Here is a 14,660-nt window from a genome sequence, read left to right on the forward strand (position 1 = left end):
GCAGGCTGGCTGCTCAGCAAGTGACAGTTCTTGGTGCTGTGCGGTGGCCGTCTAACTAGGGTGGCAGGGCCTGCAGCGGGAGAGGGAAGTCCAGGCCGGGACGAGGGCCGCCCCCAGCCCGCCGTCTACCGCATCTCCAGGAAGTGGCACTGCTCGGGGCTGGCAACTCCTGTCTCCTTGGTGTGGGACCCCCGACAATTTGATGAGAGAACTAAGATGTGGAAGAGCTTATCGGGATCTCCAAGGCGGTGATAACTTACTTTGTGGCAGTAAATCATGTCGACAGTAAATCATGGTTTCGTTCTAATGAATCCATGGAATCCATCAGAAACCAATTTAAAAGGACCAACTTTGGGGCTTCCCTGGTGGCGCAGTGGTTGAGTCCGCCTGCCGATGCAGGGGACATGGGTTCGTGCCCCGGTCTGGGAAGATCCCACATGCCGCAGAGCGGCTGGGCCCGTGAGCCATGGCCGCTGAGCCTGCGCGTCCGGAGCCTGTGCTCCGCAACGGGAGAAGCCACAGCAGTGAGAGGCCCGCGTACCGCAAAAAAAAAAAGGACCACCTTGAAGCAGAGCCCAGAGGACCTTTCCTGGCCCCTGGGCCCTTCCTCCTGAGTTGTCTATTTATTGCTTCGTCTGGGCCTCACCCTGTCTCCCGCCCCCTGCTCCGTTCTTCATATAACCTCTTGCCTGTCTTCTGCATCAGGCCATAGCAGCACATCAAACAGCCTTCTTTTTTTTTTTTTTTTTTTTTTTTTTTTGCGGTACGCGGGCCTCTCACTGTTGTGGCCTCTCCCGTTGCGGAGCACAGGCTCCGGATGCGCAGGCCCAGCGGCCACGGCTCACGGGCCCAGCCGCTCCGCGGCACATGGGATCCTCCCAGACCGGGGCACGAACCCGCGTCCCCTGCATCGGCAGGCGGACTCTCAACCACTGCGCCACCAGGGAGGCCCATCAAACAGCCTTCTTTTAATTATATAAAGTAGCAGTTCCTCATCTGCCCAGCCAGCCTTCCTGTGTTCTCCGAGCGCCTATGATGGGCCCACCAATGTACCAGCCCTGAGGGCAAAGCAAGGATGAAAAGACAGGCACTTAGAGCTTTAACTGGAGAAGCAGGCAGGTCAGACGTGTACTATTTTGTTCATTAAAAACAGAAGACTGCTACTCTTTCTCCCCACTATTTTTTTTTTTTCCCAACGTTTTAAAGTTGTGCAGGGTTTTGGCTGAGCTTCTACCCTTGGCAGAAGAAAGCCTCCTCACCACCGATCCAAGGAAGAGCCTGGTGACCAGGTGCTGTGGACAGGGACCAGAGGGCCAGACGGGGGGGAAGCCCGGCTTGACTTTAGAAAGATACGGTCCACCCGGGAGGACGGCGCGGCAGAGATGTTTCCGAAAGGACAGGCTCCGGTTCAAGTCTCTGTTCTGCCAGAGTCTGGAGACAGAGACAGACGAGGGCCTTGACCCCGTCTGTAAGTGTTGGGACCGCCCCTGCCCCACGCCTGAGCCTGCAGCGCAGACTGCAGGGCGCGAGATGACGTGGACGGGGTGTGACGCTGGGCTGCCGCCGCACACAGAAGCTGCTTGTCGCCTCCCTCTGCTGTGGGGCTGCCGCCCCGGCCTGTCCCCTCAGGTGACATCACCCCTCTGAGGCTCCCCCGCCAGCACTTCAATCCCCGCAACTGGCCTCAACCCCAATCCCCCACCTGCTCCCACCCCCTGCACGTGCATCGTTGGGCTTCTGTTCGGGCCATGTGCGCCACCATCAATTTCCCCAGCCTCCCGTCGACCTGCTGGAGCCGCGCCCAGGCCCACGGTGGGGTCTAAGCGCAGACGGAACCCCCCAAGAGACCTTCCCTAACCGTCCCCCCGTGCAAATCCTTTCTACCCTGCCTGCCTCTTCTGGTGAACAGGACGAGTGCAGAATGTGACAGGAGGTGAGAAAGGAGAATAACCCCCTGAACGGTAAGTGGCAGGCATGTCACTTGGGTGCCAGAAGCTCTCCCGGGGGTACAAAGAGTCTGGCCTTCTGTGATTTTGCCCAGAGCCAGGAAACCGGAGGCCCACAGTGACTGCTCTGTGAAGGTCGTGCTGTTTGTCAGAATGTGGCAACTGAGGGGGAACCGGAGGGGGGCAGCTGCAGAGAAACCTCCGTCCCACATAAATAATTACCAGCAGGGAACATGACCCTCGGCTGTTTCCGAAGGTGCCTGCCAACAGCTCCACCACCTGCTGTTTGTGGAGTCAGACTCACAGAAGCTCTGGCCACAGACTGCTGGCCCGGTGTTACACGGCTGGGGACCGGAGGCCGGAACTCACGCCCCTGCCTCCTAGCTCGGTACTCCTGCCATCTCACCACCCCGGCCCACCTCCCAGATCATGTACACACATATCCAAAGGGATGGGCGCCAGGGCAGATACTGAGAGGAGCTTCACGGCTTATACACCTCCATCTAGGGAAGCGCCTCTGTGTCTCTATTTTTTCTTTCTCCAATCTGTGTCAAAAGAGTCTCAAGATCCCACAGCTGGGACAGAGGAAGGGAAGAAAGGGAGGGAAAAGGGGAAGAGAGAGAAAAGGGGGTGGAGATGAGAGAGGAGGGAAGGGAGAAGGAAGGGAGAAAGGAAAAAGAAAACGCTCCCGGCGGGGGGGGGGGGCGGTCCCCTCTTCTGAAGGCACACCCCCATCCCCGTGTGGTCTCCAGGGGGCCTGCGTGAGGCTGCTTCGCTGCCCGGGCCTGGCAAAGGCAGCCCAACCACAACCCCTTCCACGTGCTGCTCCCTCTCTGGCCCCCCTGCCCAAGTCACAGGGCAGCTCCACCAGGCGCGACTGCACATGGCTTTGTTCATCACAGCTTTTCAAGTGCACAAGCCTAATACAAAGGAGCTAAGTCTTTCACCACTAGGAAGAAGCCAGGGCTCTTCCTTACCAAGAAGAAATTTTTTAAAAGTGATGAATTTTCAATTCCCCAAGGCAATGTAAAGAGAAAGAACTCTGAGCACAGCCTGGGGCACGCCTCATGGGACCTACCTGCTTGGCAGGCCTACACCTGAGATGCATAGAAATGGGGCAGATCGCAGACTCCGCCTGCTCTTGGTAATTCTCAGGAGGCCACGTGATCCGAATTCCGATTTCTCAGAAAAGGGCCGCCTGGCCAGCACAAACAGCGGCACGCCTGGGAGTGATGTTCCTCCCGGTTAATTAATGAGCCGGCAGCTGGGGCACAGACAGGTCTCTTGCGACGTGACCCAGCACCCCGAGAGCACCGGGCCTGCCTGATAAAACGAGCCTCCTCCACCCAGGCGAAGAGCGACATAGGTGCTTCCGAGGCCCAGCAAGCTCCCCCGTCCAAAGGGCTGAGTTCACGTCCAAGCTCATCTACCACGACACCTGCCATCCTACATACCACCTGCTTAGGGGGCCAGGCTGCAGCCAGTCCACATCTTCAGGTGAGGGCAGGACAGTCACTCCCTCCCAGCCACACTGCCCCGGGGCCTAGCCTGTGAGTGGGCATCCCTCAGTAAGTATCTGTGGGATGACTGAGCGCACAGACGTCCTGCCTCGACTCTACCATCAGTTCTCTACTTCCTAGCAGCTCCAGAAAACCTGAGGGCTGTTCTAGACTGAAGACAGTGCTTAGTGGTCCGTGGCCAAATCCTGCTGACATATGGATCTATTTCAGCCTCACCAGGCTTTTTTTTTTTTTCATTAATTAATTTAGTTAGTTAGTTACTCTTTTGGCTGTGCACCGTGGCATGTGGGATCTTAGTTCCCTGACCAGGGATTGAAGCTGTGCCCCCTGCATTGGAAGCGGAGAGTCTTAACCACTGGACCACCAGGAAGTCCCCTCACCAGGCTTTTAAAAAGATATGAAGTAGTTGCCAATGCTTACAAATTAGAGAAGATTTATCTATAAAAAGTAAAAGCAAACAAACAGCCAAAGAAAGAAAAAAGAGAGGCGGTTTTCTTCTTATTTTTCTGAATCAGAAGGTCTGGGCACCCTGGCCCACATCCCTGCCCGCTTGAGGCCGGTGACATGCTCTCCAGGCGGACGGGGACCCCCAACCTGCCTCACCGGCCTTCTCACCTGCCGGCCCCGCAGCCATCTGAGTCTGCGCACCACGATCCAGGGTCAGGTGGCCAGTCAGAAGTGCTTCGCTGGCTCTTCCTGGCTTCCCCAGCCCCAGTATGACCACCCTCCTACTCCTGTGCTTCAGCACTGTGGCCCATGCTTTCCAATGTCCAAGTGACTTGAACTGGAGAGAAAATGGATGTTCCTTCTCCCCACCAGAAGGGAACCAGAATTTCTCTAAGAAGCTGAAGGTAACCCCAGTTATAGACCTGTGTGTAAGAGCAGCATGCTGTCAACACACTGCTCCTTCCTAGCAGAATATAAATGTATCAGGAACCACATCACGACGGCAACTAACACCACGTGCTGGTCTGACATCACAGCAGCACCACTGCGACGGGGCTCTGCTCTATGGCACGTGAACTCCTCCATCTTAAAGCCTACAAACCCGAGTACACGAGACTCATGGGCCAGAGAGAAAACTAGGGGGCAGAGATGGGAATGTAGTTAATGCAGTCATACCCACAAGCCAGATAAGGCTGCAGGACCTGTTCTTTTTCTAGACACCTCCTTTGAAGGAATCATTTGGGCCAAAGCACCCAGTCTCTGGGAGTCCTGTGGCCAGAAGCCCTCAAGGTCCGTGACAAAGTCAAGCAATAAGCACGGCCTGAGTCCTGACCTTGTTTCCATGAAATGCAGGATGTCCTCGGGTCTCAGGCACTTTTCCTGCTGGTAGTACGCGTGTGGCAGGAACTGAAACCGCAGCTGGTACACCCGGAACTTGTTCTGTTTCTCCCCCATAGAGAAGGACTCCTGGACATCAATTTTCTCCAACACCTAGAACCGGATTGACAGACAGAAACCAATTTGCCCAAAGCCTGGGACTGAGCATTACAAGTGGGTTATGGGAAAACTGAGAGTTTGCAGGGACAGGGGCCGGGACCACAGGCCAAAATCCCAAAGAAACTCCAACAAGCTCTGCTGGTGTAGATGCCTCGGGGGGTGGGGAGAGAGACCCCCCACCCTGTAGGCACACCTCCAGAGAACGGCCTGAGGCTCCAGCGGGGCTGGTAAGCTGACCCAGAAAGTGTCCTGATTCTTAAGGCACGGAAGAATGCTGCAGACCAGTGATTACCTTTAAAGCTTCCTGATCCATCCCTGCTTAGCACCTGGCAGAGAAAGCCTCCCTCTCACTGGGTGGAGTCTGAGCCAGGGCCTGAACAGCTGGCAAAGGCTGTTCTGCCCGGGTGGGAGAAGAGTTGGGAGGATGGATGGGAGGATGCAGGAAAACGCCTGCAGCCAGCCTGCACTGGGTCCCAGGGAGACAATTACCTCCCCGAGGCACACCCTGGTGAGTTGCTTCTTCAGGCTTTTCACTTTCTTCAGCGCTTTCTTGGTGTTGAGCACAGGCACGCTCATCATGGGCGTCTTGATGTTGGCGCTGGCCACCATGAGAATCTCCCTCAACCTGTCACAGAACAAGGACACATCTGATCGTAAGAGGCACCCGGGTTCTCTGTTTTTGCGAGGCCTTTCTCATAAAGATGTCACAGTTCTTTCAGGATCTGCGAGAGACCACAGGGTCTCGTGGGGGAGATATGCTGATCACGGAGTCCCAGCTCTGGCCCCGCGTGTGACAGCAAGGGACTCTTCTGAAAGCTTCCTCCACTGGAGCACGAGCTCCGCAAGGACAGGGCTGTGTGTTCTTCCTGTTTCCTATCACCTGTGCCTCGCATTACAGCGTGGGTGCTTACTGAACGAATAAGAGATGCGGGGAAGGGAAACAGCGTCTGCAGCGCTCCCACTGGGCACAGGGACCACGGCTGGACCTCGGCCATGGCTCAGCCAGCCTGCACGGCCCGACTGCACGGTGCACCCCGCCCTCCTCCCTCCCACAGGAAGCTGAGGAGCCTGAGTCACTCTGCCAGAAAGTAGCCGGGCCAGGCAGGTGAACCTGATCTCTGTTCCTTCCTCTCACCCAGCGGCCATCATCCTGCAAGGTGCGTACTTTTACCTGAAGGGCCAGGGCCCCTTTGGGTCACGTTCTAGGTGAGTGGTGCCCCCGAAGCTGGGCAACCAGACGGCCTGACCCCGGGAGTATGTAGTTTCACAAGCATCCCAGGTAACTTGGATACAGGAGTTGGTGGAGAGATAAATAGAGATGCTAAGAGGCCTGGGCATGGATCCAACCACAGAAGCCCACTGGGCTCTGGAAATTCCAACCCTGACCCCTGCTTTGATGAGACCCTGCCTCTCTCTCTCTCTCTCTCTCTCACACACACACACACACACTCTCTCTCCCCTCTCTCTCTCTAATGAAATGACGTCCTCCCCAGGAGCGGGCTAGGACACACCAGCCCCTGCACCCTCACTGTCCCCCACCTGGGAATGCCCAGGGTGACATTCATCTCGCCTCTGCCGGCAAAGTGGAAGGTGTTCAGGGTCATCTGAGTGGAGGGCTCCCCGATGCTCTGTGCGGCCAGCAGGCCCACGGCCTCTCCCGGGTCACACAGCGAGCGCTGCCACTTCAGCTGCAGAAGAGTCCTCAACCTGGAGATGGGGCAGGGGACAGCAGGAGTCAGGGGCACAGACACGACCTGCCTTGTCAGGGGCTGTCGATGCCACCCGCAAGCAGGGTACATGGACCTGTCACCTCTCCCTCTTTCTGGGCTTGTTTTTTTCCGAAGCAAAGGGTCCTTCTAAGCCTTAAATTCCGGCCAGTGACCCTGAAATGTCCTCAAGGACACAGCACAGAGCCCAGCTGGGTAGCTGAAGCTGTAGATGTCCATGCTCGGACTGTTCACGTTCACCCTGAGAATGTCACGGAACCAGTGAGCTCACTATTCACGTTTCCCTTTGTTAATTCTTCTTTGCCCACTAGTTGTGACAGCCTGGAGAGGGCTTAAACCTCCCTCTGTACAAACTAGGAAGAGGTCCACTGAGCAATTATGGGGATATGCGGGGGGAGGCGGGAAGGGGGTGCTTACTTTCTTAATTAGTGCAAATGGCTACAGGCCACGTCGGAAATGCGCGCACTCCACAATTTCGTCATTCACTAACCCTTCCTCCTACGAGTGCCGGCCCTTTTAGAACAGCCAAGGAACACTGTATTGCCCCGGAACACAGGACAAGGAAGCGGCTCAACAAACAGAGACTGAACGGGACATTACGTTTGAACACAGAGGAAGGTAATAAAACTACGTTTCTATGCAAGTTCTTTTCAAAAGTCAGACTTTCTGCTGACCTGATGTGTCTTCTCTCCCTATCACTTGAAACCAGTGAGGTTTGAGTGCCTACCAGTATTCCCGACAGGAAAAACCTTCAAATGCTTCCAGAACTTTGGAGTTGCACCCAGAGCTTGCTGCTTGCTAACAGGTCCCCTGTGAGAGCCACGGAAGCATACGCTGCCTCCCTCTCTCGGCCCTCTGAACCCAAGTGATGCTCCCCAGGGCCAAGCTCGCCCCACTCCCGATGCAGCACGGCTGGAGGGAGGACCCACATGGTCCTTCTGAAGCTAAAGGGCAGCATCCCGAGCTGTAGGGAGGCAGGTGAAGGGGGCTGGGGATCAGGGTCTTGCTCTTTTAGGGAAAGCCCGGCTGGTAGCTAAATCACAACCCGGCACGATTTACTCCATCTTCGAATCTCTGAGGCCTGGTTGGAGAAAGTACTTTAAAGGATAAAAGTAAGAGCCCTGTCTCTCCCCGCCAGGTCCTCCACCCAAGTGTTTTTCTTTGCTCATCCCCCTGCTGCAGTCCTACTCCCTGGACCCTCAGCCCCTCCGGGCACCTGGCTGGGTTTCACCGGGTGCAGGACAAGCAGCCAGGCCACAGCGGATGATCTCAGGCTTCCGGCTGTGCAGGCCAGGCTTAGTGAGCTGAGTGGGAAGGATCCCTGCATGACTGCTCTGAGACCGACGCCCCAGCAGGCATTCCCTGGGGGCAGTTTTGATGTTTTAACTCACTGTGGCTCAGTGCTGGTCCATGCCTGGCTTCCCACTTGCCTAGGCCACGAGATTTCTTTTTCCTGTTTTCTTTCTTTGTGAATAAGTCTAAGCTCAGGATTCCATGTGATCCTTCTTCCTTGAGGCTTCGAAACCCCAAACTCAAAGGATCGCTGGAATATTCAGACCAAACTCCTTAGGAAAGGCTGAGCTGTGGTGTCACGGGGGAGAGAATGGTCTGTCCCGGGTCACAGGGTTGGCAGCTGCTGACCAGATTCCCTGATTCTCACATAACCGTGCCCACCACACCACACTCAAGAGAGGGGCCACCTGTGCAGGGCTCTGTCCCCGCAAAGCGCTCCTCTCCGTCGTGGCCCAGATGGGGGGTGCACTCCTGCCTACCTGCTCTCATCCGTCCCACAGGCCTCAGGGCCTGCAAGGCGTCCTCTGTTTCACTTCCCTCCTTCTTGCTGGAGTCTTGAACCCAGGAGGCTGCCAGAGTGGGCGGGGAAGGGCCTGAGAAGCAGATTCTCCCTCTGTGTGTGCTGTGCAATAAATCAATGTCATTACCTGTCCAGAGAGAGCTCCGATTTCTCGTAACTCCTCTCTGCTTCAGCTGCCCACTCACGACTGTAGTCATCCACCTTCTTTTCAAATGTTTCTGACACTGATGCAAAGTAGATGTCTGGGCGCCAGACAGACAGACTGGGGTCAGGACAAGGAGCCGCCTTCTTCTGGTATTTCCTCCGGCTTTGCTCATCTAACTCAGCCCACATCCTCAACATCTGAAAGGAAGGATGGGCCTCAGCTATGCTGGAGGACACCAGGAATAGGCTTCTCCTCCTGGGATGCCCAGTAGGATAAGAAGTATCAAAGGCACTGGCTTCAAATGAGAACAGGGGAAAGAGACAGAAACCTGACGGCAATGAGAAGGCCATCTTGACATCTGAAACGCGGAGAGACCGAATCCATGCCAGGGCGCACTGCCTGACCAGGACTCTACAAGAGGCTCATCCTGGCCCTTCAAGCACAGGCAGGGTGACCTCGTTAAGTCACTGTCCAAACTGAGCGTCTTGTAGCGCAAAATGGGGCGCTATTAATAATAATACTGGGAGGAGAGGCAAAGCCAGGGCTGTCTCAGGTCAACAAGGACAGTCACCACAAGCCAGGTGACTGTGCTGCATCCCCGTTTGTCCCCCACTCAGGCTTTCATACGCTCGATGCCCCAAAGCTGTCCCACAGCAGCTGCTTCAAAGCGCTCCCCTGCCTCCTGGCTCCCAGCTGTGCTTGGCTGACGGGAGGTCCCAGAAGCAGAAGGGCATGTGGGAGGAGAGTGAGGCTGGGCATTCAGCCCCCGCCCTCTCTAACGGATCTCGGAGCCCAGAACTCTTTACTGAGGGCTCCTGTCAGATGGCCTCTGCCCACGGCCACCCTCTCCACCCCTGGTGACTGTTCATGCCTGTGGGGGGCGGGTGGGAACCCAACTTACCAGCCCTAGTTAGCTTCCTGGAACCCTGTCCACACCTCTGTAAAGATTCCCTTCCTTAAACCCCTATTTGAGTGCCATGTTTCCTGACCAGCACTGAATGAAGCCAGATTTCATGACTGTACCTTCCACCGGGAAAACAACTCCTCATCCCCTCACCCTCTGACTGATGGCCCACCCCTGCCCCCCACCGAACCCCAGCATTACCTGGTGAGTCTCGGGGCTGCGGCCGTTCTGGTTTGCGCCCTCGAGGTTCAAGGCTTTCACAGCTGCTTGAATTTTCTGGGAATAATTCAAGAAGGCGCCTTTTCTCAGCAGGGTGTTGGAATGCTTGCTTTGCCATTTTTTGATGGCTTTGAAGTGGCGGAGAGCTTTCTGGGGATCTGCTCTGGATAAAACTTCATGGAGGTGCTTCGATTTCATTATCACCTAAACAAACAGACCACACGGACAAAACCAAAGAGATGAGGGCGTAACACAAGGGCCATGTCACACAACTTCACGGGACAGAGGTGGCCCGTGTGGAGCCCTCACGATGCCCCTGGGGGGTCTGAGCACCGACTGCTAACCAGGGCCCTCACTCTGTGCCAGTCAGACTTGGGAGCTGGCGGTCTCAGGAGCTGAGGTCACTGGGGAGAGACCGTGACACTCAAGAGTCCCTCCAGAACATGGCGCCAGGATGGAAAGGAGCCAACCCCGGGGCACAACCTGCGATTCGACCACCTGCTTCATGACCTTGGACAGGCCATGTCAGTTTCAGTTTCCCAATCTGTAAAACAGGGTGACTGCTGAGCCAATGGTGACGATCGCTCTTGGGGCAGTAAGGTGTGGTATGAAAACCGCGGGCTTGTGTGTCAGAGGGCCTGGGTGCAGACACAAGCCCTGCCACTCACCAGCTCGTCACTTAAACCCTGACCCTCAGCTGCCTTGGCTGTAAAATGGGCAGAGGGTCACCTGCGTCCCCAGGCTGCAGGGAGGAGGAAGGCAGACAGCAGCCATGGTGCGCTCCAGTTGAGTGCCCAGCACAAGGCAGATGCCCCGCATGGTGCAGTTTTTCTAGACGTACGCGTGCCTCTCTGCCATCTCACGGGATGAAGCACACAGAGGGAGGGGCTCTGACAACGTCAGACGTTCCAAGGCATCGCCTGGTGCTTCTGAACTCTTCCCACTCTAGTTTTCAGCGGCCACTCCGAGTGGCAAGGCTCAGGGCGGGAGGCCCACCGCACGGCCCCCGCCCCACGACCCACAGGCCCCGGGGGCCGGCACACTACCTCACAGTTGCTGGCGAGGAAGGGGAACTGCTTGGGCTGCAGGAACTGCGTCTTGGGGATGTCCAGGCCGTCCTCCCCGTACAGGAACTGCACCACGCTGCCGTCGCTGTCGCGCACCGTCAGGTCGTACTGGACGACCAGCCCCTCCAGGTGCTTGATGATGCACCTGCACAGGGACCACTGGCTCAGCACCCACCAGGGAAGCCCCCAGGACAGGCTGGCTCCCGTGCCCCAGGCTCTGAGCTACAGCACCTCGCGGCCAGGGGCTGCAGCCACGTGTCTGAGGAGGTTGGCTGCCCCGCTCGACCCCGGCTCCCATCTCCAGCCCCAGCTGCTGGGACCACTGCCTGCTCTGTCGCTCCCTGGCACGGCAGGGCTCCCCAGGGGCCAGTGTCCTTAGACCCAGGAGGCAGGCAAAGCAGCGGGGCTGTCTCCCCGTCCAATGCTTCTCTCACGCCATTAGTCCAGAGACTGTCAGGGACAAAGCGGACCTTAGGAACTAAATGCTGACATGATAGCCCTAACCTGGTGCCTTCTCTCCTCAGTGCTCCCCGCGGTCAGCTGCCGCCCTCAACCTGCCCCCTCTGCTGCCCTGGGGCTGGCCTGAGCTTACTTCTCTGGCCACCCTGCCTTGGTTTCTCCTCCTGCCACCTTCAGAGGGGGTTTCCTAGGAGCCACTGTTCCCCTGAGCTCCAAGGACAGAGCTCGCCACTGTCTTCTTGGCACCCAGCCCAGGGCCTGGCAAGGTTGCAGCTGAGCACCCATGTCCCCTTTGCTGAAGATGCTGAGGTGCCAGGCACCGCGCAGGGCTGCAGCTCTCAGCACCAGCCACGGCCCCGGAGGCTGCATCTCCAGGCCTCTCCCTGGAACGTGTCCCCTTGCTTATCCTGCCGCTGCCCCCCCACGCCAGCCACACTTTCTCTCTCCCCTCGGCAGCGTCCTGCTTTCTGTCCCCCAGGCCACTGTGCTGCCACTCAGGCCTGACGCCTCCTGCCTCTTGTTCATTTCAGCCGGTTGCCCCACGTCTTTGCCGCGTCGACTTCTCCCTTTCCATTGCCACCCCCAAGGGGCAGCCTTCCAACCCACGGCCCCTCCTGCCTGAAGGAAGGCTCTCGCCCCTTCTGCCATGACCCCCCACCGGCAGAGGCGCCCTGCGGACCTCTGTGCCCTTTGCCCCTGTGGCTGCCGCTCCTCATTCCAGCCGGGATCCCTGACACCCTCCTCTTCCCGCCCCCACCCCCAGACTTCCGCGATCACTCGATTCCTAGCTTTTTCTACACTCCACAGGTATCCTTGAATGATTTAAGAGGGTGGAGGTGGGGCGTCACCCCTGCTCACAGGTCGATCTGGCCCTGTAATCCACGCCGGATGCAGGAACTCAGGGCGCCCCAGCCCAGACCTGCTTGTTTAATTTCCTCTCTGGGAGGAAAGGGAACACGTAGCTTCTCTGACTGGCCTGTTTGGGCAGGTGGGAGGTTGAAGCTTAAAACTGAGACCGGCCTGGCTCTGAGTGCTGGACTCAAGGGGCCTGGAATCCTCTCTGCCCCAGCCGCAGAGCCCTCCCGGGGCGGGAGGACCAGTTCATCACCACCCAGGACCTTTCCCCCAGGGAAAGGCGCACACGCGGACGCACGGGCCCTTCCTATAAACCTCTGAGCTCACACTTCACCGATCCTCTAGGAGGGGAAGGATATCTGCTATTTTCTGTCTTGGGCCACCCATGGACATTTCTTTCTAGAAGTTTTTTCATCCAAAGGGATCTTCAGTGAATTGTCGATGAAAATGTGAAAAAACTGACAGAGGTGAACGGACCTGCGACGCTGATGCCACCTGACGGTGGCAGAACAGGTGCGCTTTACCTTTGGAGGTAGCCGGAGCGGCTGGTCTTCACAGCGGTATCCACCAGGCCCTCTCGCCCGGCCATGCAGTGGAAGAAGAACTCCTGTGGGAGAAGCGGGGACCCAGGCCCCCGGGGTGGCGGTGAGGACAGTGTGCTTCCTAAAGGGTGGCTCAAGCCGGTGCCCTCGGCAGCTCTGATGTCTCCCACGGCCCCAGGGACTCCTGCCCTCCCCTGGGGTCGCCTCTGTCTTATGCTGCCTGAGCGCAGAGGGACAAACGGAACAGGAGTGCCAGCTCCCATTCCCAGGAGTCCGTCCTCAGAGCCATGTCCCACACCCCACACGCACCCCACTTTCCAAACAGAAATGGCACTGGTGCCTCACCATGTAGTGTTTTCCAAAATTCCACAACGAGAAACGGGTTTATAACAGTAATCGGCAAACACGCACGCACACACACACACACACACACACACGTGCCGATAAAGATAACATGACTCGAGCTAAAACTCTATGAAACGACCCCACCCCTCACTCGGATGCTTTCTTTACCACCCTACTCTGTTTCACGCCATGAAGTCAATCATTTCATGATTCACGAAGGGGTCGCCACCAGAGTTCAGAACTCTCCGGTCTACGTCAGCTCCCCACCACCCTTTGCCAGAGGCCACGGATGACCACTGGAGAGTCCGTGTGGGACTGCGGGAGGAGCCCTGGGAGCGGCTGGTGGCCCTGACACAAAGGGTCGGTCCCGTCCACAACCTGGACTTAGCTGTCTGACCACGAGAGGCGTCCTTGCAGAGACGCACTAGACCAGGGAACAGAAGGTACTAACAGTCGAAAAGCCATTTCTGCCAAGTGTGAGGAGAAAAAGCCTTTCTCTTAAGGGAGAGTTGTGCTGCTGACTGAGGAAAAACTAGACATTTGCTACAGATGGTCAATTTTCCCAAGGTCAAGGAGGAGCCAGGGGAGGTTCTCTTAGGGAAGCTTTGTGAAATAAATCTCTGTGACGCTCCTTTTGGCCACACAGAGCAAACTGATGAGGGGCCTCCCCGTCCCCAGCTGCCCTCAGATGCAGGGAAGAACCAGTCGAGAAAGGACACACAGCAGAAAGAGGTAGACCTGGGATTGATCTCATTCACCTTCCCATTCATCAGCAATCCTTCCCGAACACCCACGATGCGCCCGGCACCGGGCTGGGCTCTGGCATTATGATGGTAAACACGACACGGCTGCGTCCTTTTGGTCCTTGCAGGTCCCAGGGTCTAGTGGTAAGCGGGGATAGCCTGGCACTTATTACTTGGCTGTCTTTGCTTAAGGCTGCTGGTGAAGGTCATAGGCCTCTTACTATTGAGCTTAAGAGATGAGGAGAACAGCCCAAAGGAAAAACCAAAATACATACAGGAGGCTTGATGCCGGTGAGGAATCTGCCAGTGACGAAGCCGCCAGCCCTGGGGGTGAACTCATAAGGCTCGAAGCAGGGCAGTGACTTGCCAGATGCCATCAGCGGGGGTCTCCGACCTTCCAGTTCGATCTGGCCCAGCAGGCACGAGATCTGGGAGAAAGGAAACCCAAAGGCAACTGAAGACCCACATGCTCGTTAAATGATGGTCTGTCCCAGCAGGGGATGGGGGGCCTGCTCTTCCAGAAAAACTGCATGGGATCCAAGTTCCTGACGGCCAACCTAGACTGCTAAACGAGCCAAGAGAGCTGACCTTTCAGGAAGATGACTATGCCTTCCTTTCCATGACGGCGATTTTCGCATTTGGACTCAGTTGAAATGGACGGTGCTTGTAAAAGCAGCCGTGTTTCAGGAGCATCACGTGTTATACTTGGACAGGACCCCCAGGTCCTAACAGGGAAACTGAGACTAGCAGAAAAAGTAGCTTACTGTGATCTTTAACATTCTCAGGTCAAAAGAGAATAAAACTGCCTATTAATGTTCTTGGGGGGAAAAGAGCAGCAAGTCTGGATTTTACTTAGTCAAAAGGGCTTCCCGACGGCCTCCAGCCTTTTAAGCCCATTCCTATTGCTCTCTGCTCACCAGATAATGAGCTGG

At 56.7% G+C, this 14,660-nt stretch overlaps 1 protein-coding gene across 2 annotated transcripts in view; it reads right to left on the bottom strand.

The window, feature by feature from the left end:
- POLR1A (RNA polymerase I subunit A) overlaps positions 1–14,660 on the bottom strand; it is a 78,311-nt gene that overhangs the window by 7,648 nt on the left and 56,003 nt on the right. For both annotated transcript variants that reach the window (XM_081253850.1, XM_081253849.1), the window contains exons 20-27: positions 14,004–14,156; positions 12,623–12,705; positions 10,764–10,929; positions 9,700–9,921; positions 8,577–8,791; positions 6,449–6,616; positions 5,399–5,534; positions 4,746–4,903 (exon numbers count right to left, since the gene is read on the bottom strand). In XM_081253850.1, the coding sequence (XP_081109976.1) occupies positions 4,746–4,903; positions 5,399–5,534; positions 6,449–6,616; positions 8,577–8,791; positions 9,700–9,921; positions 10,764–10,929; positions 12,623–12,705; positions 14,004–14,156 (1,301 nt within the window). The remainder of the gene's footprint in view (positions 1–4,745; positions 4,904–5,398; positions 5,535–6,448; positions 6,617–8,576; positions 8,792–9,699; positions 9,922–10,763; positions 10,930–12,622; positions 12,706–14,003; positions 14,157–14,660) is intronic.

This window comes from Mesoplodon bidens, assembly GCF_964165515.1.
Source record: "Mesoplodon bidens genome assembly, chromosome: 14".
NCBI classification, from domain to species: Eukaryota; Metazoa; Chordata; class Mammalia; order Artiodactyla; family Ziphiidae; genus Mesoplodon; species Mesoplodon bidens.